General features: G+C 41.4%; 1 protein-coding gene across 4 annotated transcripts in view; it reads right to left on the bottom strand.

The window, feature by feature from the left end:
* Positions 1-25,504, bottom strand: part of SASH1 (SAM and SH3 domain containing 1) — a 567,620-nt gene that overhangs the window by 88,188 nt on the left and 453,928 nt on the right. For all 4 annotated transcript variants that reach the window (XM_063329265.1, XM_063329267.1, XM_063329266.1 and 1 more), the window contains one exon: positions 12,430-12,558. In XM_063329265.1, the coding sequence (XP_063185335.1) occupies positions 12,430-12,558 (129 nt within the window). The remainder of the gene's footprint in view (positions 1-12,429; positions 12,559-25,504) is intronic.

The following is a 25,504-nucleotide window of genomic DNA, read 5'->3' as shown; positions in this document are numbered from 1 at the left end:
CATTTTCTGAAGTTGGACTAAGATATGGCTAACTTCAGTTTTATTTTTTTCATCCCTGCGTGCTTTCAAGTGTATAAAACACCCTATGAAGAAACTGTTCAACCTTTCCAAGACTCTCTTTTTCAATCCTTTAATTTCTCTTTTTTTTTTTTTTTTTGACTCATTTCATCTTGGAGCTTGCAAAGTTTCAGAGCAACCTATTGTAGTGGGAATCAGAGGCTTGACTGTGGCTCACCGCTGCTTCTGTGGTACCTGTAATGAAAAGGTTAAAACTGCTATTCAAAATCTCCTCCTTTGACCTCACGCCTCGAATTGAGCCTGCATTATGGCCAGTGACCATGACAGATTCACAGAAAAGGAGCGTGCTGCTAAGTGATGATGTTTCTGGCAAGCCATGGTATCCGTTCTAGATCTAACTCATAACAGAATTGAAATATTTTTTAAAAGTGCCTTAGAATAACCAAAGTTGTGCTGCATTACTGGGGTTTTTTTGGTTATTACTTATTATCATACTTTAAAATATATTATACTGTTACAGTATTATTATCAACGTAGCCAGTTCAGGGCTCACATAAGTAAAAACAGGTCCCTGCTTTGTGGCAATTTTTTCCGTTGCAGCCACCAGACAGGTGCATCACTTGTCTTCCTTTAGCCCAGCTTAGTTTTCTAGTGACCTACTCACCGAACCTTCTAGCATTTCACTCCTCATCTTTGTGAGCAAGCAATGACCAAATTCCCTTCTTTCGCCTGACAAACGCAGTGAGAGGTCTCAGCTCCTGGGGCATCTGTTCCAGACTCTGTTGGATTCCTTATTCTGCTCTTACTTGCCCAAAGCTGAGGCTCCTTTCTTCAGCACTTGTCACCTCTTGTATCTGAAAAGTTTTAAGTATCCCAAAAACCCCTACAAGAGTGGAAAAATTGAGCAGGAAGCTCCAAAGAGCATGTCCAATTGCCAAAATTTATGCTTACCTTTCTCTCAACCTCCTTTGGACCAAAACTTCAGTGAGAAAAATTCATGACTAGTTAGCTTCTGTAATAACTGTTTACCCTAGCCAAACTGTAACACACTGAAAAAGAATAGATTTAATTTGTTTTTCTACATGTTTCTAACAACATGTGTTCCATGTTTAACTACCCCTTGTGATTCAGTCATGGAAAGCTTCCTGAGATACCATATTTCCACATTACCAAAGACAAGTCTAGGAGTTTTTGCAAATCATGGTGTTTTTCCATTTCCACTGTTTAAAGAAATTTTGGGAAATGTTAACATTTCTTAGCAAATCAGGATGACTGCTACAAGACATCTGCCTTGTAGCAAGAGCAAAGGTGTAAGTTTACAGGTACCACCTGCAATTCAATAGCCACAACAAAACTAATTCACTAAGGCTAAACATAACTCAGTTCAAAGGAGGAAAAACAAAGTTACCAAGTCCCCTAAAATGCTCATCCAGCCTAGCATTAAGCTAAATTCTAGTCTTGCTGTTAACCTGGGACACCACTCATAAACAAAGAGATCAAGGGAGATAATATGCTTGCTATTGTCTATCCTGCAAACAAAAAGTTATCCAAACTAGTTACGGAGTCAAAAACAGCAATCAGGAAAAATAAACTTGAATTTTGCTAGAGGGTCAGCAGCTTGTCTCCTATTTAGAGAGTATCATTCCAATGTGAAGTAACCAAAAAATGTAAAATAATAAAAAAGGAGCCAAAACCCATTAGGCTAAGATTCATATTCCTACACTGTTCCACCGTTTAAAATATTTAAATTATTTAACTTGCAAGTAAAGAAGAAGAGATTCACTAGCTTTGTAGAGAAGATGCCTACCTGGAAGATGAGACACTGGTATTCCCATTGCTACACCAGGAACTGTTTATATATGCGAATAGGGTTGATCAACAGATAAGGTTAAGAAGACTACGCAATATTGAACTGCAGAGCTCTCTACTTCAAGATAGGAGATAAGAGTTGAAGTTTCCTCAGGCAGAGGTGAGAACCAAACTTTGGTTTCCTATATTGCTGGATCAAACCACCACCTACTACTACTTTGCACACCATGCCCCTCGTTTCTCGTACTTTCCCACAGGTGTTCAGAATGAAACATTTAGTTTGGGGCTTAATGAAATAGCATTTTTTTTTCAGCCATCACCAGCTAACGTTATTCCAGAGAAACTAATACATCACTGAAGAAACATAAGCCTGCTCCACAGTGGAGTAGCACAGCCCTCTGTCTCTGCATTTATATTAACATTAATCCTGCCATACATCAGACAATTATTTACAGTAGAGGCAGGACAGTAGGAAGAGATGGCTGGCAGTGAGCTATTAACCGGTAGAGCTAGACTCCACCGGACCTCCGTACTCCAGAGGAAAATAGGTCAGTTCTCTGAAAGATGCTAGATCAGGAATGCTGTAATCGTCTGGCACAATTTTAAGATACATTTGACTTTTGTTTTTTTTCAAGTGTGGTCTAGTGGACTGGACTTCATACTTGAGCCGCGGGTCACCTAGATTGTCTGTCATTTACTGCCCACGCACTGCTTAATTAGCTCTTGGGGCCAGTATTTGTTCACAGCTACACTGAGGTAGACCCAGACTAATGCCATTGTCTGTTATTAAGTTGTTCTGAATTTGCTATAAGTTTTGCGCCACTCAATCACTCACGTGGTTACAGAGGAAGAATTCAGGAATTACATAAGTAAAACTTCATCAGCAGCTGAATCTCAGGGAGGCAAGGCCTCAATAGGGATAATGGCACTCAAATTACCAACCTCAAAGAACGCAACAAAAACTAATTAATGTTTTTAAAGGGCTTCAATGGTGGAAAGTGCTACACAAAGGAGAAATAAAACTACTTTGTGAGCTTCTGTGTAGGCTAGCAACTGAAGGCTCCAATTATGTGGCTTTCAATAGTTAACCACATGAACACAGTAAAGCAACTCTGATGACTGACTTCCTCCTTATTTGCATGACTTTCAGCATCTCCCACATGCTGCAAAACTTTAAAAGCTCTTATGTCAAAAGGGATTTGAACTATGGCTTAACCTTTGCTGGGATACCAGAATTAGGAGAAACCTGAACAGGTCTATGGATGCTCCAAGACAGAAAGCTGACTGAAGCCCAAAACATGGGCCCCTTATAGGCGAAGGGGAGATGGACTTCTTTCAAATACTGTTTAATTTATCAGTATAGTTTGTCTTAACGGAAGCTTCCAAATTCTGATTTTACTTTTGCTTGCTTTTTTATTTTCCTAATTTATCCAGATGGCATCACGTAAGCCTTATATGATGAAAAGCTTGTCTATTTTTCCACAGCTATATCCATTGATTTAACAAGACATTATTCCTGCAAACATCCTTCTTTACGTCCTTAAATGAGCCTGGATACACAACCATACTGCCACTATTTTCACATGGAGCCTAAACCAAATGATGATAACTGTGGTCTTGTCAGGAACTTCAACAGTAACATGCAAAACACAGACATAAGCAAAAAATGACCAGTATGTCTTTCATAAGGAAGTTATTAATTCCAAACTTTGCTAATCATTTCAAGTCTTTCGTCTTTAATTAGTTTCTAATCCATGACTGATTTTATTCATCATGCCCAGCAACACAAGAAATTCATCCCTCTGATAAGCTACTGAAATTTAATCCTTTTGCAAAATATTACCCATCCATTTTCATACATATATTTTTACGGGATTATTGCCTTCTCCAACTCAATTTGCTTGAACAGCCAAAAAAGACTTAGAGTCAGGGAAAATATGGATGTAGTAATCCTAAATTACTTCATTCCCTTACATAAAACACAGCTGCAATCTGAACTGCCAGGGAAAACTTACAAATATAAATCAAGAAGGATTTGACACATGGGAGTCAAGAAGAGGGGTTCCCAGCTGACAGCCATTCCTTTTTATTATTTTGTGGAAAACAGATTGATCAATCACCAAAGAAATCACATCTCTTCGAACTGCTTGAGTTCTTCTTCAAACACAAAATTCACAGACCATCTTGTTTGAAATGGAGCATTTCTCCATGTGCTTCAGGCAACACTGCTGGAACAGGAAACCTACACAACCCTGGGAGAAGATAAAGCTTGGAGAGATCAAAGGAGAGTAGCTGTGCAGCATCAGAACCTACATCATGAAGAGTAGGGCCAGGCTGGCAAAACAAAACAAAAAAAAAGAAAAGAAACCAAGCCCTTTGAATTCGCAGATGGAGGCTTGCCTTCCTCTGGGCATCTTCGTTGGAGGAGCGTCCTTCTGCTGTGGAGAAACAGATGTTCCAAAGCACATCCAGATGTGCACAAATGCTCATGATGTGTTTCTCATTCTCATCACAACATGCTCTTGATTTATTCTTGATTAAGACCTGTTTGTTTTCCCTGATGACGTGCAAGGCCGTTACAGTTCTTACAAGGGTGTTTTTTTGAATACCTCACTACCTTCAAGACTTCTGTCTTGAGCAATAACCTTACTATTCCTTGAGGACCCAGGGTGGTGTTCCCCTACCTGAGGGCTTAGAAGTGCAAACTAGTGCAACATTTACTTGACATCTGAAGTTGCGATCAGCCATCTTCAACACACATAGATGGATTGCAGAGCAGTGGCTGGGGGACAAAAGGAAGGTACGTAGAGGCTGCATGTGGAGTCAGACTGAGGGACAAAGAGGAGTAATTTAAACACAAGATGTTACACCTCCTAGGTTCATTCTTCTGTTGGTTTAGCTGCTACCGTGTTACAAAAGGCTGACACTCTGCTGACCCAGTCAATACATGTTTGCTGTGCTTCCCAGAGTAAGGCCACTCAGCTAGGTATTCTGGAATTCTTCTAGTAATATGTGAAAAGCTGGGCTGCATGCCACAGAAACTGTTCACCACAGAGTTTGGGTGTTTTGGTGGTTTTGTTTTTTCTGTTGTTGGTTTTTTTTTTTTTGGTTGTTTGGTTTGGTTTTTTTTCCCCTCAGAGATGTACCTTCTTAAATGACGATTTAATTTGCTTTCTTTTTTAACAATACTATCCCTTGCAATGAAATTTATCCAATGGTCCAGATAGCACGATGCTGCTGTACATTTCCATTTTTGCTGTCATTTTTAAATTCAGAGGGGAGAAACGAAAAAATAAAAAAAAAAAAAAAAACACACAAAGGGAGCTGAAGTTAGTCAACCAATTCCCTCTCCCCCAAAATCCTCAGGCTCCGATGAGATTAAATCACAGAGTTAATACAAATCTAGTCTGTCAGTTCCAGCAGCTATGCTCTGCTTCTAGGATAAAAGAACAGCACAGTAAGAATATATTCAACTGATCTTAGGTTCAAAGTAAGAGTCCTGGTGAATGTAAAGGCACAAGAAAAATCATTACAGATGATGCTAAAAGATTAAGAACAGCTAGAAAAGCATTTATAACACTAAGGAGAATTTCTCTCCTTCACAAGTACCAGTCAGACTACAGAAGTGAGTTATTTTTTCTATTTATAATATAAATATTCTATTCATAACAGTATTGCCAGTTCAGTTACCTTTGACAACCTGTTCTTCCCATAACACTGACATTGGCAAAACAACATTTTTGGAAGACCAGAAGTGTTAAACTGAAGATCCTGCTCCAAAAAGCAAGGACCCTCCAAATATATGAAAGGAAGATAAGGTCACCAAACCCACCACAGCTGCGCAGTCTGCTGAGTCTCCAGCCTACCAAGTATGCCTATAAACAGATTTTGCTTAAGGGATTATTCATAAGTGGGCTTCCAAGAAAAACAGTGGTGAGGCTGCCGGAGATCATTAGCTTGTAGAAAGTTGAGAGATTTTTAACTTAGTCTGCTGGTACTAAGTGGACTAAGAACTGTATTCGCTTTGCTGTGTATGGAACAAGCCTTGCTTTATTTTCAGGCTTAATGCTAGCTCTGTATATAAATTCCTTTGCTGTCTTGGTGTGTGATACATGAGACACTAAAAATAGCCTGTCTGTTCCAGAATTTCCATTGTGTCTACCTTTGAAAAGCTCCATTAATGATCAAAAAATTACTACGAATTTTACTTATGAAGATAAAGCCTAAAATGTTGAGAGACTGAGCCTGCACACGCAGTAAATCTCTATTATACATTTTCTATGTAAATCTACTTTATGCATCTTATATTCAGGCAAACCTCCCCTCTATTTCAAGCTATACTAGAGGAAAAAAAGTGCTTAAAAGTCCATTACTTTTGCTGCTACTTTTTCTTTTGTGTGTCTGCCTGATAAGGCCTGGAAACTCTCCAGAATTTAGGAAGTCTTATCTGTGTGTTCTCCAGCTCTTTTTTTGTGCTGTAGATACTTTTTTAATCCAACTCAGATGTTGTTTATACTTTGGAGAGCCTCTTGCAGCCAGCAAGACAAAATAAAACACCAGGATCCTGTTCCAGCAAGATATAGAGGTGTCCTCTGAGGACAAAGGTAAAAGCAGCCAGTATTGCATTTGCAAAGCAGAGCTGATCATTTCATGGCAGGGAATAAGCAGTCTATTTTGGGTTCCTGAGATTTCAATGTCTGTAAGATGCAAGGACTATCAGACGTGGCTAGAGCCAGCTTTAGAGTAGGCACAGGCAGACTCCACAAAGACGTTCAGCATCGTAACTCCAGCTTCGGTGGCAAAGTCCCATGGAGATTTCTCAAATACACCGAAATCACTGACTGCAACAGTTCGGGGTATTTTAGTCTCCTTCAGCGAAGGTTGGCTAGGTTCTCAAGCAGTCTTATGATATTGCTAACCAGCAGTACCCTATCAGCCAAATACACCTCTAAAAAGGTTAAAGCCTAATTACTCTACCAGTCAAATTACTAATTACTCTACATTTCACTTTTCCTCCACTCTGCCTTGCTGGACATATACCACTTACACATCACGGCATTATCTAGATGGTCAACTCCATTTGTAATCAAACAACTGGTTGCTGAGCATCTTTCAAAACCAGTGAAGACTTACGAGGACTACATACATGTTGGGCAACAAAGTAAGAAACTTACATTGGTTTTACGTGCATTTCTATTTTCTGACTTTGCATGTGTGCACGTACTGAAAAAACACACGGGATTAGGGAAGTAATTTTGTCAAAAACAAGCACTGTACTTTACCACCATGTACACACGGACATTCTGAACACTTCCCCTTTTACACATTGAAATGAATTAAATGGATGGAGGAAAAAAAGAGGTATACTTGCATGCCTTATAGCTTTCCACTGGCATTCATTTAAATTTATGTAATTTACAAATCAAAAGATTAGTGTAGCTTCTCAGTGCCACAACCGTAGCTGTCAGTGTCCATCAGAAAACCTCAAGCTGTTCTTTGACTTCAAGATCGTCAGCTACAATACAGACCTTGGCAGCCACAGTTAGCTGGCCGCTGTTAGTGATGGATGTGACAACAGAATGCAGTTTGCTCTTTCACAGCTATATCAATGCCGTCCTGCCCTGCTGACGGGCAAGGCGAACCTGGTTTTGTCAGCGAGCCAGGCAGATATGATCCTGAAGACACAAAGGAAGCAAATATGAGCAGTAACAAGGTGCCATCCTCACAGAGTCACTTTTCTGGCTGTAACTGCATTTTAGCAGATGTCCAGCTCAATATTACCAGTGATACATCCATTATGGGCCTGAAAATCCACTATATCTACTTCGACTGCAGTCTTTCCTCAGCCAAAAAACCACATGGAGCACAGGAATAGGCCAAATGCTAGGAAATGTGGGCAACTCCCATGCTGTTCACAAACATTAACGTCCAAACACAAGCACATTCTCCATTACGAAAACAGAGGCAAAATTCCAAATGCAAAAAGCAGTTATCGTGGTTTGGGACAACTAACAGTCCTTGACGGCACTACCATTTGGAAAAATACTCTATGTTCAGATCCATCTGCAGCTACTGTTTTGTTATAAGATATGCTGCTCCCCCAAATGATTTTACCAAGTGATTTTTTTAAAAATTCAACTCCGGGGCAGGATATCTAGACTGAAATGGCCATGGTCTGATAGGAAAGGCTGGAGAGCTGATTAGAAAATACAATATACAATCAAGATATCAACACTTGCTCCCAAACAGCTTAAAATTATTTCAACGTGTACAGAAGCAGTAATAAACAGTTCATATTTCTGTCCTTCCAGTGGAAACGCTACAAAGGGCAACCTGGGCAAGCTGGCGCTAAATACATGTTCCTGGCAAAGCTCTGCCAGCTCAGGCACTTCTTTATTAATACATCGATCCTCCTGATGCAGCCTCTCTGTGCAACTTTTAGAGGACACTTTGACCCCTAGGGTGACCCACTCTTTCTCTTTGTTCAGAGCATTCAGTAAAAGCAGCTTCAAATCTAACTTTAGCCTTTCATGTTTCTGCTACGTACTGTTTATCACTCATACTGCATTTCAGAGAAAGACATCAGAACTACCATCCAAAAAAATCAAGCTGCAGTCTCCCAGCTGTATCACAGCTGCTGATTGCCTGATCTTTCACGATAATAAAATCTAAAGATGTATCCCAATACCTTTTGCTTTACGAAATTTTTTGCACGTGGAATCTGTAGCTTTGAGAGAGCTGTCAACAGAGACTCTTCCCCTCGCCCTCTTATTCCTCATTTAGAGCTGATCTCGGTGCAGGGGTTGGGTTTATCCTATGGTAGCCCCTTCTCATGATTCAGTAACCTTCACTCCAGCAAAACCCTGGAAATGTGTACTAGCACTAGAGGCATGTCAGCTCTGCTTTGCTCTAGCCCTTTATTAAAGGGAGGGAGAAGACCATCGGGAGGGGGGCAGGGGGAGGAAGAGCAGAAGCACTGCCCACCTCCAAGCTCTGGCACAACCCCACTGCTGGGAAGAGAGGGTACATAGACAGCACTGTCTCTCCTCACCCCTGCTAGGGGAGCAACGTATGGCAGAGCAAAGCTAGGCTACACTAACAGCCCAATGCTACTGGAGCATAATAATTTTGAGGCTGCATATATTTGCTAATCTGGTGCATATTTTTTGCTATCATAGCACATCTGGGATATGCTAGGAAGCTGGCACTGCTCCCCATTCACTATTCCAAAACCTCTGCAAATATACTACCTTTCCTCAAGCTGTAAAGTGAGGAAAAACATCACAACAAATGAGTCGCTCTTCCGTTCTGTCTTTCACATTAGTACTTTTGCAGTCACCTCAGCATCTCCGCTGCTTAAATCAACTCCTGTTTCTGCTGCAGATTATAAACAGGCATACTATCACACTGAAAACCCATTCTAGTCAACATGGCTGCTCCCTGTGTACCTAAGTCAAGCCTGCCTACTTGTTGATAAGAGCAAGTTTCAGTTGCAGTCAGCGCTGTTTAGATACTGTTGCTGTGGAACCAAGCTAATAGCCATTCTGCTGATAACGCATGAAACTATAGATAACTGATGTCCAGAAACTGTATTATAGTTGTGACAGACATAGCAAAAATTGAGCACTAATTTCATTTCCAATTGCAATATCTTCTCTCTGACCTGACAGTTCAAGAAGTCATCACTGGACTAACTAGAGTGAGCAAACTCAATAAGAGAGCCACTAAAGAGGAATCTCCATGATGTCTTTCCATGCAGCCACTTTCTCTGCCTATAGCTTCTCTTGAGCAGAATGAACTAGTGAATCACTCCCTGGCCTGTCTTGGGTTAGCTCACATATATTTAAACCAGCATGAAGCTCTGCACCTTTGATGTGAGTTAATTAAGCTCACATGGCTTTCCCTAGCCTGACTTCTGCAGCTTCGGAAGCTAAGGGAGCCAAATTAGGCCCATCTGTCTAAATGGAAGGGAGTCCTCTCCTGCCATAAGGCATGCTTCATTACCCAGGACAGGAGCTGCCTTCCAAGAGCACCAGGAAAGAGGTTTCACTGCTGCCAACAGCTACCCAGAACACCAGGTATGCCGAGCGTGGGGGTTTTCACAAGAACCATGATTCTCTGCCATCAGTTTCTCTGGAAAAAAGCCTCAAGGGTCTGTCTACAAAGGGGTTTCCTGCAATAACCTTTTGTTTAACACTTGGAACTTCTTGGCAGCAATAGATCTGCAAAATACATTTGATTTTTTTTTTCTTCATTTAAAAATAAAGAAAGAACTAGCAAACTTCAGTGGGGCAAAGGAGATGACTCTCTCTGCCTTGATCCTGCAGCCATTCATTGTGTAACTGAAGTTCATAGTCTGTACAACCTCGGGAAGCCTCTCAGTTGCTAAATTGGAGTCCCAAGAAGAAAGAAAGTGGCCTTAAGTAATCCACATCATCAGGTACAGCTGCTAGAGAAAGGACACAAACCACTCCCTGCTGCTAGTCAGTGCTAGGATCTGGGGAAGCAAAGGTAGAAGACACAATTACACAACTTCAGCTACCGGATTTGCCTTAAAGGACTTAATCTTGTAGAGGAACTGCAGAACTGTGATCAGATCCCATACTGGCTCCGCCACAGCACTGTGCCTCATAACCATACTTTGGTTATGAGTTTCTGTATGTGTTATACAAAAGTTACCACCACAGAAAAACTGTAAGTGACAACAAAAATAATTCCTTCAGTTATATGTTTTCTGTGAGACAAGACTTGAAAGAAATATCTATAATTTGGTAGGTAAAAACATACAGTACAGTTGGGAAACACAAACTTAACACTGAAGACCTAACAAAGCAGACTTAAAAGCTTTTTTCTCTGTCACAGATAATCTTTATGAATGTTATGAAAACTGAGACGTTTACCATGAAAAAAGCACAGCAATCAGTAATACATACCTTAAGTAGTGACAAACATTTACTCACATTACAGAGCAGTAAGGAATTACCCAACAAGTGAAGAGATACCATGTTTCTCTGACAGGCTTCCTACAAGGTTCCCTCTTAAGCCTAACAAAAATGAGGTATGGAGATGACCTGCATACGGGTTAGTTTGGCTTTGTACTCCCCAGGGAGTCTACACAACTGAATGGGTGAAAAACTGGCTACTTGAGTAGTGTTTGATGTGCTGTACTTAGAGGACAGTTACAAGCAGAATAGTGCAGGGGCCCATCCTGCTAGATACTTGAGGAGGAAACAGAGGGCACCCCCATCAAGGTAAGGGATGATGCCCGCCTCAGGCTGCAGTCAATACACTTGAGGGCAGGGCTGCCATTCAGAGTGGCCTGGCAGGAACCTCATGAATTCAGCTTGGATAAATGCTCCTTCCTGGTCCTGAGGAGGAGCAAGCCCATGCACTGGCACAGGCTGGGGACTGACTAGCTGGACTAGCCTGCTCTGCAGAAAAGGCCTGGGGGAACAGTAGACTTAGCACTAGCCAGCAGCACGCCCAGGCAGCAATGACAGCCAGCAGCATCCCACACCACGTCAACAGCAGTGTAACCAGCAGACCAAGTGAAGCGATTCTTCCTCTTTCCCTGGCACCTGTCAGGCCATGCCTGGACCACCATCTCTGTCTCTGCAGTCCTGTGTGCTAGGCAGGCATTGATAGACTTGAATAAGTCTGGGGGAGAGGCACCAAGGTGCTCAAGGACTTGAGCCCTTGCCCAGGAAGAAGGGCTGGGCTATTCAACTTGGAGAAAAGACAGCTTTAAGGAGACCTACTGGCAGCCTGCTGGTACCTATGGGGAGGTTATCAAAAAGATGGAGTCTGTTCTTCACAGTGGTGCACGACATGAGAATGAGAGACAACAGGTATAAATTGCCACGGGGGGTTCTCTCATAGAACATCAGGAAAAATGAAAAGTTCCCTATGAAGACAGTGAAGCAGTACAATAGGTTGCTCGGAGAGCCTGCAAAGCCTCCATCCTTGGAGGTCTTCAAACCCAATCAGATAAGGCCCTGAACAACCTGGTTTGAATTCGATGTTGACACTGCTTTGAGCCAAAGCTTGGATCATAGAGCTCCTGAGGTCCCTTCCAGCCTGAAGGACTAACTCAATGTCCCTGCTACAGGTTCTGTAGTGCATAATAATGGAAAAGGGTTCCACAAAACTGAAGATCGCTTACATTTTGGAGACTGAAACATATTCACACCTTGGAGTTCTGAGAAGCAGTGTTTTAACAGTTTGTACACTGCAACTGAAAAAGAGCACACAGTTTTATTGTGCTGAGACTGGAAACATCTTGGAGCAAGGAAACAATGCTTTTGTCAGACACTATCATGTGTCCAAGAGTTGAGGTTTGCAAGCAAATGTGTGCAAGCAAAGAGCACTCTAAAGAAGAACTAAGAAATGTAGACTCCAAGGCTTAATGAATCACAATAAATACACAGAAAAAACTACCCTGCTACTATCCACATGTTTGAGTTGGCTGAAATGTTTATGTGCGTGAACACAATCACATATAGTTATTTCCCTGGGTAGAACTCTTCAAACTGAAATATTGATTCTTCATCTGGGGCATGAATGGCAATCATTCGTTAATAAAGTCATAATTTCTCTACATACCGTATCAAGGTCTTGGGAAACCCTCCGTTTGCGCAGCTCTTCCATCCTCTCGCACACATCCGTGAAGCAGGTGTTATAGTAGTCTGCATACTGCTGTGCCAGGTCATCAATATTTCCCAGTGACCCATCCTATGGTGAAGGCAAAAGGAACAACAAAAAAAAAGAGGTTAATAAAATTTTAATTTAAAAGTAACACCAGAACTCTGAGGGAGACCCTCTCTGTGCAGCACATCCAGCACACAGCTCTTGGGTCATCCTCTTAATTCCCAGCCCAGAGCACACAAGAGCAGTTGGGAACTGCAGTACCACAGCAGCTCGTCAGAAACAGGTGGGTCCTTGCTAATTCCTACACAGTGAGAGAAGGCAGGGACAGCAACACATAGCAGAGGAACAACATATCCCCAGGCACTATCTGCCTCAATTCCCTCCCACCCACATATACTCATATTCCATCTGGTTCTCCCAAGCAGCTGCCCACTCATCCAATAACCAGTCACTGCATACGTTTCACTGACCTTATTTACTGGGAGTAGCCCTGCTTTCCTTGACAATGACTAACAGCAATTTAAAACATTAAACTTCATGCTTACAAGAACAATCAGCCAGACTGCAAACAATTCCAGCCAAATGACTTTAACAGGCAAGTTTATGCCACCCATAAAGACACTCTGCCAGTTGGTCTTTCAATATATATTGGAGGTGGAAACATGGTTTGCTCAGTCCCAAACGTCTGCTTTGCTAGGCAGGATTGCTACCCTGTTAATAAAATGCCTATAGTCAGGAATCTAATTGTAATAATCTCTTAATTACACTCAACAATTCATACTTTTTAAGTGATGGATAAGTAAGGAAAAAAAACGCCCAAAACAAAACAAAAAACACGCTGGATTTTAAGTGGAATGAGAAATCCTTCTAAGCCTCAGATATGTACGCCATAGAGGGCAGGGCGAGGGGTGGACAGGGTGAATTAACCATTTTTTTGGATACAATACGCATGCACTTAAAATACGCCCAGAAGACGGGATTGAGTAATTTTGTTTCTTTGTCTAATTTATGAAAGAGCATATATGTCATTGTACACATTCTTTAAAAGGTGACAATTTACACTGTGCATATTCTGAGAAGAACAAGATACACTGCAGAGTGTCATTTCATTGTTGCTGTTAATAGATGCAACACGTAAATATAAAATTATGTCTTGAATATTAAGAAAAAACTAAGCAATCAAGAAATCATTTAAAAATAATTATGCTATTAACATACATAAGTTACGATGCATAGTTTTAGCATATGAGCTAGGAAGAAATCTTTTAATTAGAAACCACACCTTACTGAAACGGTTGCCATTTGGAAATAAGTATGTGGTCCTGTTCTCAGGGTTGACTATACTGAAAAGGCAGATCCGTTTTAATGAAGTATCACTTCCAGAGAATTGGAAAAAACACTGCAGTTTAAATCAAAGTCAAAGCCTACTAAACCTCAGACTCTGAAACACACTCTCTACTTTTTTTAAAAGTGTAATTACACACGTGCAACAGGTATCTCTGATTCCCCAGCAAGTTTTGTAGAGCTCACATTCACAAAAATCAGAATAGTTTGCAATTTCTTAAAACTACTGCGTATGGTACAGGTGGAAAACAACTTGCATGTCATTTCTTGGAGCAGCAGAAGCAAAATAACTACACTAAGTATATATCTATATACACACACCCTCCTCTTTACATACCTATATATTTTTTACTATATTTCCTATCTCTCAACCTGACAAAGATCTCAAATGGGAGGTGGTTTCAAATGCTAAAAGATTGGGTTCCTTAGGGCAAATACACTCCTGGGAACTTCAGACTTTCCAGAGCTTGTGACAAGCAACTTTCCACACCACTAAGCAAGAGTGTAGTTTACGAGGACTAAACAATGCCATCTTCGAGAGGGCGACAGTGCTACCCTGCCCTTCTACCAGAGCAGCGGTGCTACCTGCTCAGCGGGCAGTCAGTGTACATCTTCCTCCAGCCACCTCCTTGCCATCCATCACTTCCCAACAACCTGGGGAAGAAACTCTCCGCCTGTGCCACAAGCTCCACACATGTGCCTGTGCAACCGGACACTGCCGGTGGCTGAGAGTGTGCTCGCTGATCCCATGCGCATGACAACCTGCTTTCAAAAGGTCTGCACGCTCCGGAGGGGTAACTAGCGCTGCAGTGCTAGGGAGGAGAACGAACACCAAACAAAAAGCAACGCCAAAAACTTAGCCTTCGTTTGCTCGCTGTTGTGGGCAATAAGAAAACCTGTATGACTTCCAAAGACAACATGATATCTAAACCCCAACCACTCCATCATAAAAAAACATCCCTCTCTAAGAGTTACCAAAAACTCTCACTTTGGAGTATGTGCAGTATAAAACAGAGCTTGTTTATTCCATGGTAAGCTTTGCCAGTTAAGAGTATAGGAGCTGGAAACAGTAATGACAGAAGGGCAAGACAGGAAACCGTCATTTTAGTAGAACAATATGAAATCTGCCTATTTACTTTATCAGTCTGCCTCCTCTCTCAATTTTGGAAGCCTTTAAATCTCATGCAGCAAACCTGGTCAGAAATAGATGTAACTTGTGAAGGCAAAGTCATGACTCTGAAACTGCGTGATATACTCCACATCCAAATATATCACGTGAACTTCAGCTTAGCTGAGAGCTGGGTGAAGCCGAGATGAGGACTGCAGCATGCTCCAGGCATTCCTCTGCACACCTTCCTACACCCATGCCCCTCACATCCACGGTCACCGGCCGCTCATGGGATAGCGGTGGCACTGCACAACAGATCAAACCAAGCCAAACAAGTGCTCATTTTTCACTTCTGTTGGCGTGCAAGTTCACTGTGCTTTTTTTAAGGGTGGCCTCTACACAGCTGAAGGCTTGTCACTGTCCCTAGAGCAAAATTAGCTTGACTGCAGCACCCCAGTTAAAGCCCGCAGAACACGGGTGGCCCCACCACCAGCGAACATGTGGCTGCAAAGAAAGGCCTATTCACAAATGGCTCCGGTCTGCCAGTGCTGCAACGTCCAGAGAAGCTGAGCTGCAGGCACCAGCCTGCCTGACTGACAGAAGGGATTGTTGTCAATGCTTGAGACTCAAATTAGGGGCTATGCTCCAAATACAGCTCTGGGGAAGACCAGTCCTATGTGAAAGCAAGCTTAATGTCCAAAATAAGATGATGGAACCAAAAAAAACCACAAGATCTTAGAGATGAGAACTGATAATTGAAACATATGCTCATCGCAGCCCTGCCATACACTTTTGCTGTGTTACCAGACGGAGGGCGGATGGCTTTACAAGTTAGCCACTCCACAACAGCAGCCTCCTAACTAGATGCAGACGGCTTTGGGGTTCGAAGTCTCTAGCTTCGAGAAATAGAACAAAAATACAAACATTTGCATTTACATCTCAGCTTGCTAGGAAGTTGTAGCAGAAGATGCCGATTGAATCATTTGCCTCTGTGGCGAAGAGCTTCCTTCAATGAGTTTATGGGTGCGGGTATCCAGAAAGCATTCCTTTTGTTGAAAAAGAAACACAGACATAAAAATCAACCCACGCCAAAGACAGCAAGTATTTCACACCCACGTTACATATAAGGAAATAAAGCCATAACCTAACAAAGGACTGTATATCTGATTTATATTACCGCAAATTTTATCCCTACACGTAGTTCTCTCCATCCTCCTTCTCTATTCTTCAACTACTATTAAAAACATGGCAGAACTAAAAAAAAAAAAAAAAAAAGAGAAGATGCTTCATTTTCCTACTGCGCCGATAATGACTGAGAGGACCTACTTTAGGTGCCATCAAACCACAAGTACAACTAATCAAACGATAAATTTTGAACTATGGCATTTTGTCTGTCTATTCCTTAAGTTCTAAACTGTCTTACACAAAACCACCACCTGTGCGCTCTGTATTTGTATTTTGTTTTCAAGTTGAGTATTTAGAAAATATTCATATGCAAAACTTTAGCTCCAGCTTGAGAAGTCATTCATTCCCTTACAGAGTACAGAGAGTCAAAGGAATTGTTCAAAATATTTGTTGTGTTTTTTTTTTAAAAAACAATCCCTAGCAATATTAATAAAACAGAACAATAAAAGCGTTCATAACTAATATTTTTAAAATATTTCACTCTGATGCATAAAGAATGAGCGCCAGTGTTAGTTTTCTTAAGTTCCTTTTACTTTCTTGCTTTCATATGCAAGCCAAAACCTAGAGGATTTTTAAGGCAATAGAAATAAAAGTCTAAACCCATCAGTTTGTTCATTCCTCTTCTGCCTTATTAATAGCCCTTCATTGTGGGCTTGATTCCAATACGAACACAACAGGGTCTAAATGAACAGGGACCACCATTTTAGCTTCACACGTAGCAAAAAGCATACGGCTACTTGACACCAAAAAAAAAAAAGCCAATGCAATTTATAGTAAGCCTTATGTCCCACTATGTCCCATTTTGATATAGATGGGTCCTCTGTTTGAAACAGCTTATGTGAGTAATGACAAAAAAAGAGATAGTTTATTCTTAACTGATATATCTGTAATTCAGTATCCAGGTCAGTAACGTTTTTAAAACCAAGCCCTGATAATAAACTCTTTCTCATTTTATTACAAATGTAACAGTTAAGCAAAGCCCTGCCATGAAGGCTGCTTTGCACCAGTTGTGTTTATTGCCATACAAACAGCAGTGTTCCAGCTATGTAATCCCACAGATCTTCTCTGGTGGAAAAAATTCGTAAGCAACACAAATACTGAGCAGAAATACCATTCCTGAAATGCTTTAATTTATTCATTAAAAGTTACAACATGTTTCTCCTAAGACCTCACTACCGCCTGAGACCTTTCCATGAAACAATCTGATAGCCAGGAAAGTAAACCACCCGCTAGTTTTAAAGGGTTAAACCTAAAATGAAGATTTAATAAAATATTCTAATGAAAACAGAAGTTACCTCAGATTTCTATTTTTGGTTGTCAAATATGTTCCTAAATTTCCATCTTATAATGTACGCATGCAACATTTTTTGGCATCATAGAACACAGATTAAATGATGAATTGCCCTGGAATTCCCAGAGAATTAGTTCTGATATGCATGTGAATACCAAAGGAATCTGTCAGGATTCCTGTTAATGGAGTGACTACAAAGAAAAGTTGGAACGATTTGACACTTATTATAAAGTTAGAATTTATCGGTCACTGCACATCAGTTAGTTTGATGTGCTGGCAGAATCCTTTGTATTTGACATCTGAAAGCGTAAAGGAGGAAAATGTTTTGTCAGAGTGCTGTGCTGGCAATAAAATTATGTAAAGATACATTCATATTTTAATAATAGTAATAAAATAAAAACACTATCAGCTAAGGAAGAATAACGGACTTTGCTAAGTAATATATACATTTCATGAAGCTGCATATGAACCTAAATACTAGGCACTGGCACAGCATACACACTTTCTGCATAAGTTTTCATGCAGAATAAGAGTTTTAGAAAAAGCTACCAAAAAACCAACTACTTGAGTTTGTACTTTTCCATCTCTGATCCTGAAAAATGTATTAAAACACTGTATTCCAGCATATCCTCCTCCTATTCCAGCAGATATTAGGAATGTCAGGAAATAGGTCTTGATTGTCAGATAGATGTGCTCGCTCTCCGAGCCACTGTGTGAAATTCATGTAACCGCACAAATCCCAAAAACATAAAAAAAGATGTGCATGCTACAAGCCGGTTTGGTATCTTCATCTGCACATGGCAATGCAGATTACAGCACACAACGCAGCTATACGAGTTCCTAACTTAAAAACCACTCCAGCTCTGGCCACAACACGTGTATAAACTGGGTGGTTAGGAACAGGTCAGAAGCTAGGAGGAAAAAAAATAAATAATAATCTGACTTTTTTCCTATTAAAGTATAAATGTACATGGAAAGGGCACAGACCAAAGCAAGATGCTCTCTCACGGTGCTTTGCAATCATGCCCTGGCAAAAGCATATTTTTGACCTCCACAGCCCAAGATGAGAAAAATCCATTTCCGTGCCTGAAACACAGGACTACTGTGTGGAGAGTCACTGTAAACATTAGCAGCTTATTTCTGGCAGTTGGATCTTAACAGGGACGCCTACCAAAAATTTGTGGAACACAACCCTGCATTTCAATAATACCTTTGGTTTGGATAGCTGTAAGAAGTACATAAATGAAAGCCGGAACATGGGCCAGAGCAAACAGACTTGTTTGAGGAGGGGAAAGAAGTAAGAGGGACCAAAAAAAGTGGTGAAATAAGAACATCTGCTGAAGGGAAACATGTTTGTGCCTAATAAGCACGCTATTTTCAACAGGACTTCATCTACACAGCATACATCCTACAAGATGTTTAAAGTTAAGCAGAACTAGCTTACCTAGGAAGCAAGGGATGCTCAGATTTTCATGGGACAACTTTAAATAAAATACCAGTCCTTTTTAGATATTTTTCCTAATGTGGGCTCACAGAAGCTTGAGAAACTTGTGCGTCCTTCCCTAGGCCACCTCAAACTGGCAGTGTACCTCCCTGCACTGCAAAATATACCAATACATTAATTCAGGCTACAGGTGATGAATCTGAGAGAAGACATTGCATTTCATGTTCCTCCACAATTCTTTCTAAGGAGGCATATTTAAATCGGATCCAAACCTTTTCAAAACAGAAGAGTTAAACCTGCATGCACCCCTCTGTCTAGGATTTGTGTCTCAATTCGCTACAGTAGTACAGACTGGCTCAATAAGGACAGGCATCTGTAGGAAAACCTGTGAAGCTTCATGGTAATTGTGTCTGTTACACGTTTCTGATCCTCTTACCTGTCCCCTGCTAGCAATGTATTTCTGCCAGGAATCAGGCTGATGTTTTGCCTTCTGGCTTAGCTTCAAAATGGTTGCCATTAAAAATAAACCCAACAAGCTGCTAGAGAAATGTTCCCTTCTTTTCCTAGGGCTCAGAAAGGACAATCTTCCATTCAGCAGAAGTAACAATTCCACTATCCATGAAGTGACAGGTTCAAAGTCTTTCTTGACAGTCAGCAAGGTCAGAAATGTGAATGAGACAGAAGCGCGAGGCCAAGCAGCCCAGCATTTGCCTTGATATTCAGGGGAAGGCATAAAATACTCAGTATAGAAGTCATGACATTTTTATATTAAGAACAGCTATTTTAGAGGATGCTAAAGGGTTGTCATGGTTCCCTTGACCTCTCTATTGCTGGACACTGCGAGAACAAAGAGAACATACAGATCAGACAGATTCAATAGGAGACTTTCCATTAATTTTTCTGGCATCTGAGGGTTGAGTCATTAAGCTATGCAGCTTTACAGAGTTACAAAAATAGATCTAATAAAACTGTGTCAAGCTCTCTGTAGCATGGTTAAAGTAGTTCTAGATTCTGTACAATAAGCAGAATGCACAATGGTACAGTTTGATACAAAAGCTTTTGCAGCAGTTATCTGAAATAAATGATACAGGCCACTGAGTTCACAGCACAGTCACTCTAAACACAGAAACTTTATATTAACCACACAGCTATGTAAGCTTTTTCTAATAGATATGAAACTTTGCCCTATCTTTACATCAAAACAAACTCTTCCCCTTTCCAAAGTTCTGCAAATAAAGTGTTTACTTTACCATCAGCACAGTCTTCCCCCCCGCCTCGCTTTTCACTATAAAGCCCTGAAGTTTTGTCAAGAAGTCATAACAAAGCATCTCTGGAAAAGCATTCTGAACGTGATTTACGTTTCTCCCTTTGTACATTGAAATCAAGTTGAAATGGGATCCCTCTGACATGTAACCAAGGAAGTCCTCTATGTAAAAAATAACAATACGTGTATGTGTACATACATATATGCATGCTAACGAAAAAGGTGTACCTATGCAAATGTACATTCCAACATACTTAAAAAGTAGATATTTATCACAAGTAGAACCAGCTCTTTCACATGCTCATTATCCTGACAGACCAGATTAAATGCAAATTTTATTCATGAAAAGTTAGTTCAAAGCACCCTTAATGTCCAGCTTCCCTAATAACAGTATATTAACTTCTATCCTCCTTTCCCCAAGGTGATCTGCACTAAGCTCATCAAATTGTAACTCAAAACTCTTGCCTGCTCTGATACCTGCCAGGCCACCACTACTCACCCGGCTGGTCAGCAGTCAGGCACAGGTTGTCATTGCTTGTAAAGCAGAGTAAGCCAACAACTCCTTAGGCCCTGTGGTAGCGGCACCTGACATCACCTCTCGCTAGTTTTGTTTCCCTTGCTCTCGCTGCTTCCTCCTTTTGCACACTGTATTTGCTGAGACTTTCTCAAATTGAGTGGAAATGTGTTTCTTCATGCACACCAGCTGCAGTGGGCTTCTATCCTGACACTTGGAGCAGAAACAAACGGTAAACAGAAGAACAGCAAGAATTAAGAAATGAACATATATGTAATTAAAGAAGCATTAAAGAGATGGAAATGAATTTCTTGTTTCAGAATCACGAAGTTTAGCATGTGTTATGAGGTGGCCTCCTATTTGAGTTAAGTTAGAGTCTAATGAAATAGATGTGCAAAAGCCAAACCCCTTAAGTAGATGATGAAATAAAGATTTATCTTGGTGAGCTGGCCATATTAACTGCAACAGTGAAGCAGGTCTCATTAAAATTCATATCTTTTCTTTATATATAGTAGTAACACAATACAACAAAAACAAATCTGTGATAGTTTCAGTCTACATAAGCGAGGCATGAGCAGCTCATTAAAATGGTAGCCTGAAAGAAACAGACATAGAACATATAAAGAAAAAACACACCAACAATTTGAATATTTAAAGACAAAAACTAAGATGACAACAGTATCTCAGGACAACCGCGTAAGGTCAGCAAGTGTGGTTTACAATATTTCTCAAGGTGTTGAAGTTGCACGGTAGACTCAGAATAAAGCAAACTTTGATCATACTCATGTCCAAGTTTTACTACAAAAAGCATAGTCAAAACCGATTTCTACTTTATACTAGTAATCACACTAAGGGGCATTCGCTCACAGACGGATGTATTGGTGAAACACAATAAAATGCCCTAATCTAAATCAATGAACCAAAAGGCACTGAAATACTATTTAACAAAGATTCCACTGTATGAAATTCTGTTTTCATTTTCAGCTAAGGAAAACAAAATTATAAACTACTGTAAAATAAGGGTTTCACTATGAATGTAGCCTTAGGAGTATGCTGAGAAGCATTCGAAGGATGATTTTATTTTAAGAACAGGCCATTATTTTCTACTGTTTTTGCAACTGTCTGTAAGTCAACCTCCATACATGAACAATACCCAGAATATTAATACCATCTATTGGTACACTGATATTCTGCTCCTATACGTGATTTTATTCTAACCTATTTCTTTTATCCTTTAAATGAGGTATCTTATCAACATCACAAAACAGAGAGGAAGGCACCCCTTAACTTTGGATTTGCAAATCTCTATTGCACCAAGACATGGGAGTAAAACCTTTACAGCACCCTATACCCTACATATTTATTGCAGAAGTTAATTCTTGCCTGAGAGACAATATACACAGGTTCCTAACGGGTATATGCATAGGGGGCATATACATAATCATCACCACACTATCCAAGGCAAAACAATTGCTTGTTTACTAAAGTAATTCTTTATCCAATTTGGTGGTCCCTAAATAGTTTCTCCAAATAAAATTCTCTAAATTTGTTTCGGTCTATGAAATGTTTCTTTTTCTTTCCCCTCCCGACACTAAGAAGCTCTTACAATCTGTCATTTCCTTATGGAAGAAATGGTATTTCATTCTCCCTTGTTCTAGATGCTGTATAAAAACCCGTGACAGCAACAAGTACCTACTCTGACCTTTGCCCCTCTCTACTCATATATATTTTCCAAGCGTCACAGTAGTAAGAATGGCCATCTTAAACTTTGCTATGCTTTTCACCGGGACAGTTTGGCACAAGCAGGATGTACCTTGCCCAGAAAAAGGAACATTCGCTCAAAGACGTTTCCTATCCTTCGCGCTGTTCCCCCTGCCCCCTTCCCCTTGCTTCTTCAGCATACCATTGTGCACTCCTTGCCCCTTTATTCCTATGTCTCCAGGTCTGGGGTTTTCCCTCCAACCTGATTTGAGAGCCAGGCCTGAGGTCATAGAATCATAAACCAGTTCAGGTTAAAAGGGACCTTAAAGATCACCTAGTTCCAACCCCCCACCTCCCACTAGACCAGATTGCTCAAAGCCCCATCCAGCCTGGCCTTGAACACTTCCAGGGATGGGGCATCCACAACTTCCCTGGGCAACCTGTTCCAGTGTCTCACCACCCTCACAGTAAAGAATTTCTTCCTAATATCTAATCTAAATCTCCCCTCTTTCAATTTAAAACTGCTACCCCTCAATCTTATCACTATGCTCCCTGATAAAGAGTCCCTCTCCCTGTCTTTCCTGTAGGCCCCCTTTAGGTACTGGAAGGCCGCTATAAGGTCTCCCCAGAGCCTTCTCTTCTCCAGGCTGAACAACCCCAGCTCTCTCAGCCTACCCTCATAGCAGAGGTGCTCCAGCCCCTGATCATTTTCATGGCCCTCCGCTGGACCTGTTCCAACAGGTCCGTGTCCTTCTTGTGCTGAGGACTCCGGAGCTGCACGCAGATCCTGAACAGGTCTCCTGCCTGGCCACCCCCAAGGACCACAGCTTTTCCTAGCCCACCAAAACCTGGCGGTACTGGCTTCAGGGATGCACCAATAAAGGAGCCCTCTACGCTTTCCCTAATTTCTCAATGCCTCAGCAGCCAAATCATGCATCAGGACCTTCCCCCGCCAGCTACAACTACCAGAGAATGGAGGAGAGAGCACAGTCCTCTTCCGCTCTGCAGGAAAGCCAGTGCCTAGGAAAGCCCGGCAGGGATGCAGTCACCCGAGGTTTCTTCCGGCTGGACCAGCCTATTGTCTCATCTGCATTTACACAGCAAGAGCTACGGGGCAGCACTGCGCCTTTATTCATGCAGCACCCAGCCTAGCAATGAGCATCCTGACATTTAGAAATGCTACTACAAAGTTGGATATGACAATAAGCACAATTACTTATTCCTCCATGTGCTATTTAAGAGGCTTACTTTCAAGAGGCAGGCACTGTCCTGCCATCCATATGAAGGCTTTGGAAAGGGGCAAAGGAATCTTGGAGTATTTGCCTTCACCCCAAAAATCCAGTTTCACAAAGCATGAAAAAAATACCATTCTGCACGCCAAGGTGCAATAAGGTCTCCCCTCTGTTTTGGGAGTAGATAGGGATAGATAGGGAAATTAGTTGTCCTGGTTGCCATGCCCAGCAGTACAAGACCAGCCCTTGACTTACGGCTGCGAGCGCAGAGGCCAGCCTAGCTGTCAGCTGTGGCAACGTTGTCAGCAGAACATCAACATTTAAACTGCTTTCTCAAACTCTGCTATTCTGTTTTTTTTTTTCCTGCTAGAAACTCAGCAGCTTGCAGCCAGGAGGATACACCCAACACTTCTGCGTACCCAGGGACTAACCTTGCCTTCACTCCTCCCGCTTCCTGACAGGCCGTCTTTTACCAGGAAAGGAAACAACCGTAATTGAGGATGGCAGCAATCCATGTTTCCCCACGTAATCTTAGCAGCAGAAGAAATGGTTTCCTGTAGCTCCCGTAAGCAAGCTGCGCCCAGGCCCCCCAACCCGCCTGCCCGTGCTCCCCCCACAAACCCTCGCTTCTGCAGGGATCGGGTGCCCACCATCAGCACAGGCGCAGGAGGGTTCCCCCTCTTTGGTGGCATTCATAAACTAGCTTAAATAGAGACCCCACGTTCACACAAATAATGTAAAACCAAAAAGACTGACTCTGCCCTGAAGCACTTCAGTGACGCCTCAGCTTTTGACTCTAGCAGAGGGACGGCACTAACACAGACTCTCAACCACTGCAGGTAGCGTACAGACGAACTAAATATAAAGCTGCTCATACAAAACTTCATGGCACTGGGCTCAGGTTTTTTATCGCCTTAACTAAGCATCTTGAAGTCTCTTTGGAGAGTGTTTTATTTAGGAGCAGTAATACACAGTTATCAGGGGGTTTCAGTTCATTTAATTAAGCTGAATATAATTACACTCCAGTGGGTCTTAAAAATGCAAGAATCTATTTAAATATTATTTAGATGCGTATCTTTTAACTACCACAGACTGCACAGGGCTTCATGTTTATATCAATTAGGGATATCAACCTAGCAATAAGAACTCTATCTCTTGCCAGCTTATAATCCATTCTACTCTGGGATCTCATATTTTATTTGCTCATTTCCCTTTATCTGTGTACAGTGAAGATGGGCTTTTTGTGTTCTTATGTGCTCATATTGCTTCATCCTTGCCAAAGCGCTTCCAAATTAGGCTAAATAGGCCTCTCACCCAAACAAAAGAGAAATATTTCTGCTTACCTACAGAGCAAATCCTACAGAGTCTGGGCTTGAATAACTGTGTGGTTGCCACTTCTCCCAGGTGTTTCAAACATATTTCTCTGAAGGGGCAACACACAATTTACTACCTACAGGAGCCCCCCAACAAGGAGGACGCTACGTGCTTGTTTCAAGGAAGTGCTTAAGCCCGTGGGTGCTGTCAGTCCAGCGGCTCTGCCCACTGATAATAGATTTTGCTTTTACTGGAGACTGAATGCGTTACTCAAGCATTGCACATCACAGAGATGCACCTCGAACTGAAGCATGAAACAATCTGAAGAGTCCCACAGGGCTAGAGAGATCACAAAAAGCAGAAGCTGGCAGAACCCCGGTGTCAGTAAAGCTCGCAAAAAATTGAGTGTCTCTACAAAACCCAGCAGCTGGTTCTGACCGACCCAAGGCCCTGAACCACAGGTTGAAAGACAGCAAGTGTAGATAAAGACACTTGGACTTGGGGGGTAAGCAAAATTCTCACTTGAGCAACCTCTCTATGCATAGCAACTTGACATCAAACGGAGAGCATCCTGCTAACTAACCATTTGTCAGGAGAGTTGTCATGCCAAAGAAAAACATCTCACCTACTTGT

The sequence above is a fragment of the Chroicocephalus ridibundus genome, chromosome 3 (assembly GCF_963924245.1).
Source record: "Chroicocephalus ridibundus chromosome 3, bChrRid1.1, whole genome shotgun sequence".
NCBI lineage: Eukaryota > Metazoa > Chordata > Aves > Charadriiformes > Laridae > Chroicocephalus > Chroicocephalus ridibundus.
The sequence above is the reverse complement of the archived record's forward strand: the minus strand, read 5'-3'. Positions and strand labels throughout refer to the sequence as shown.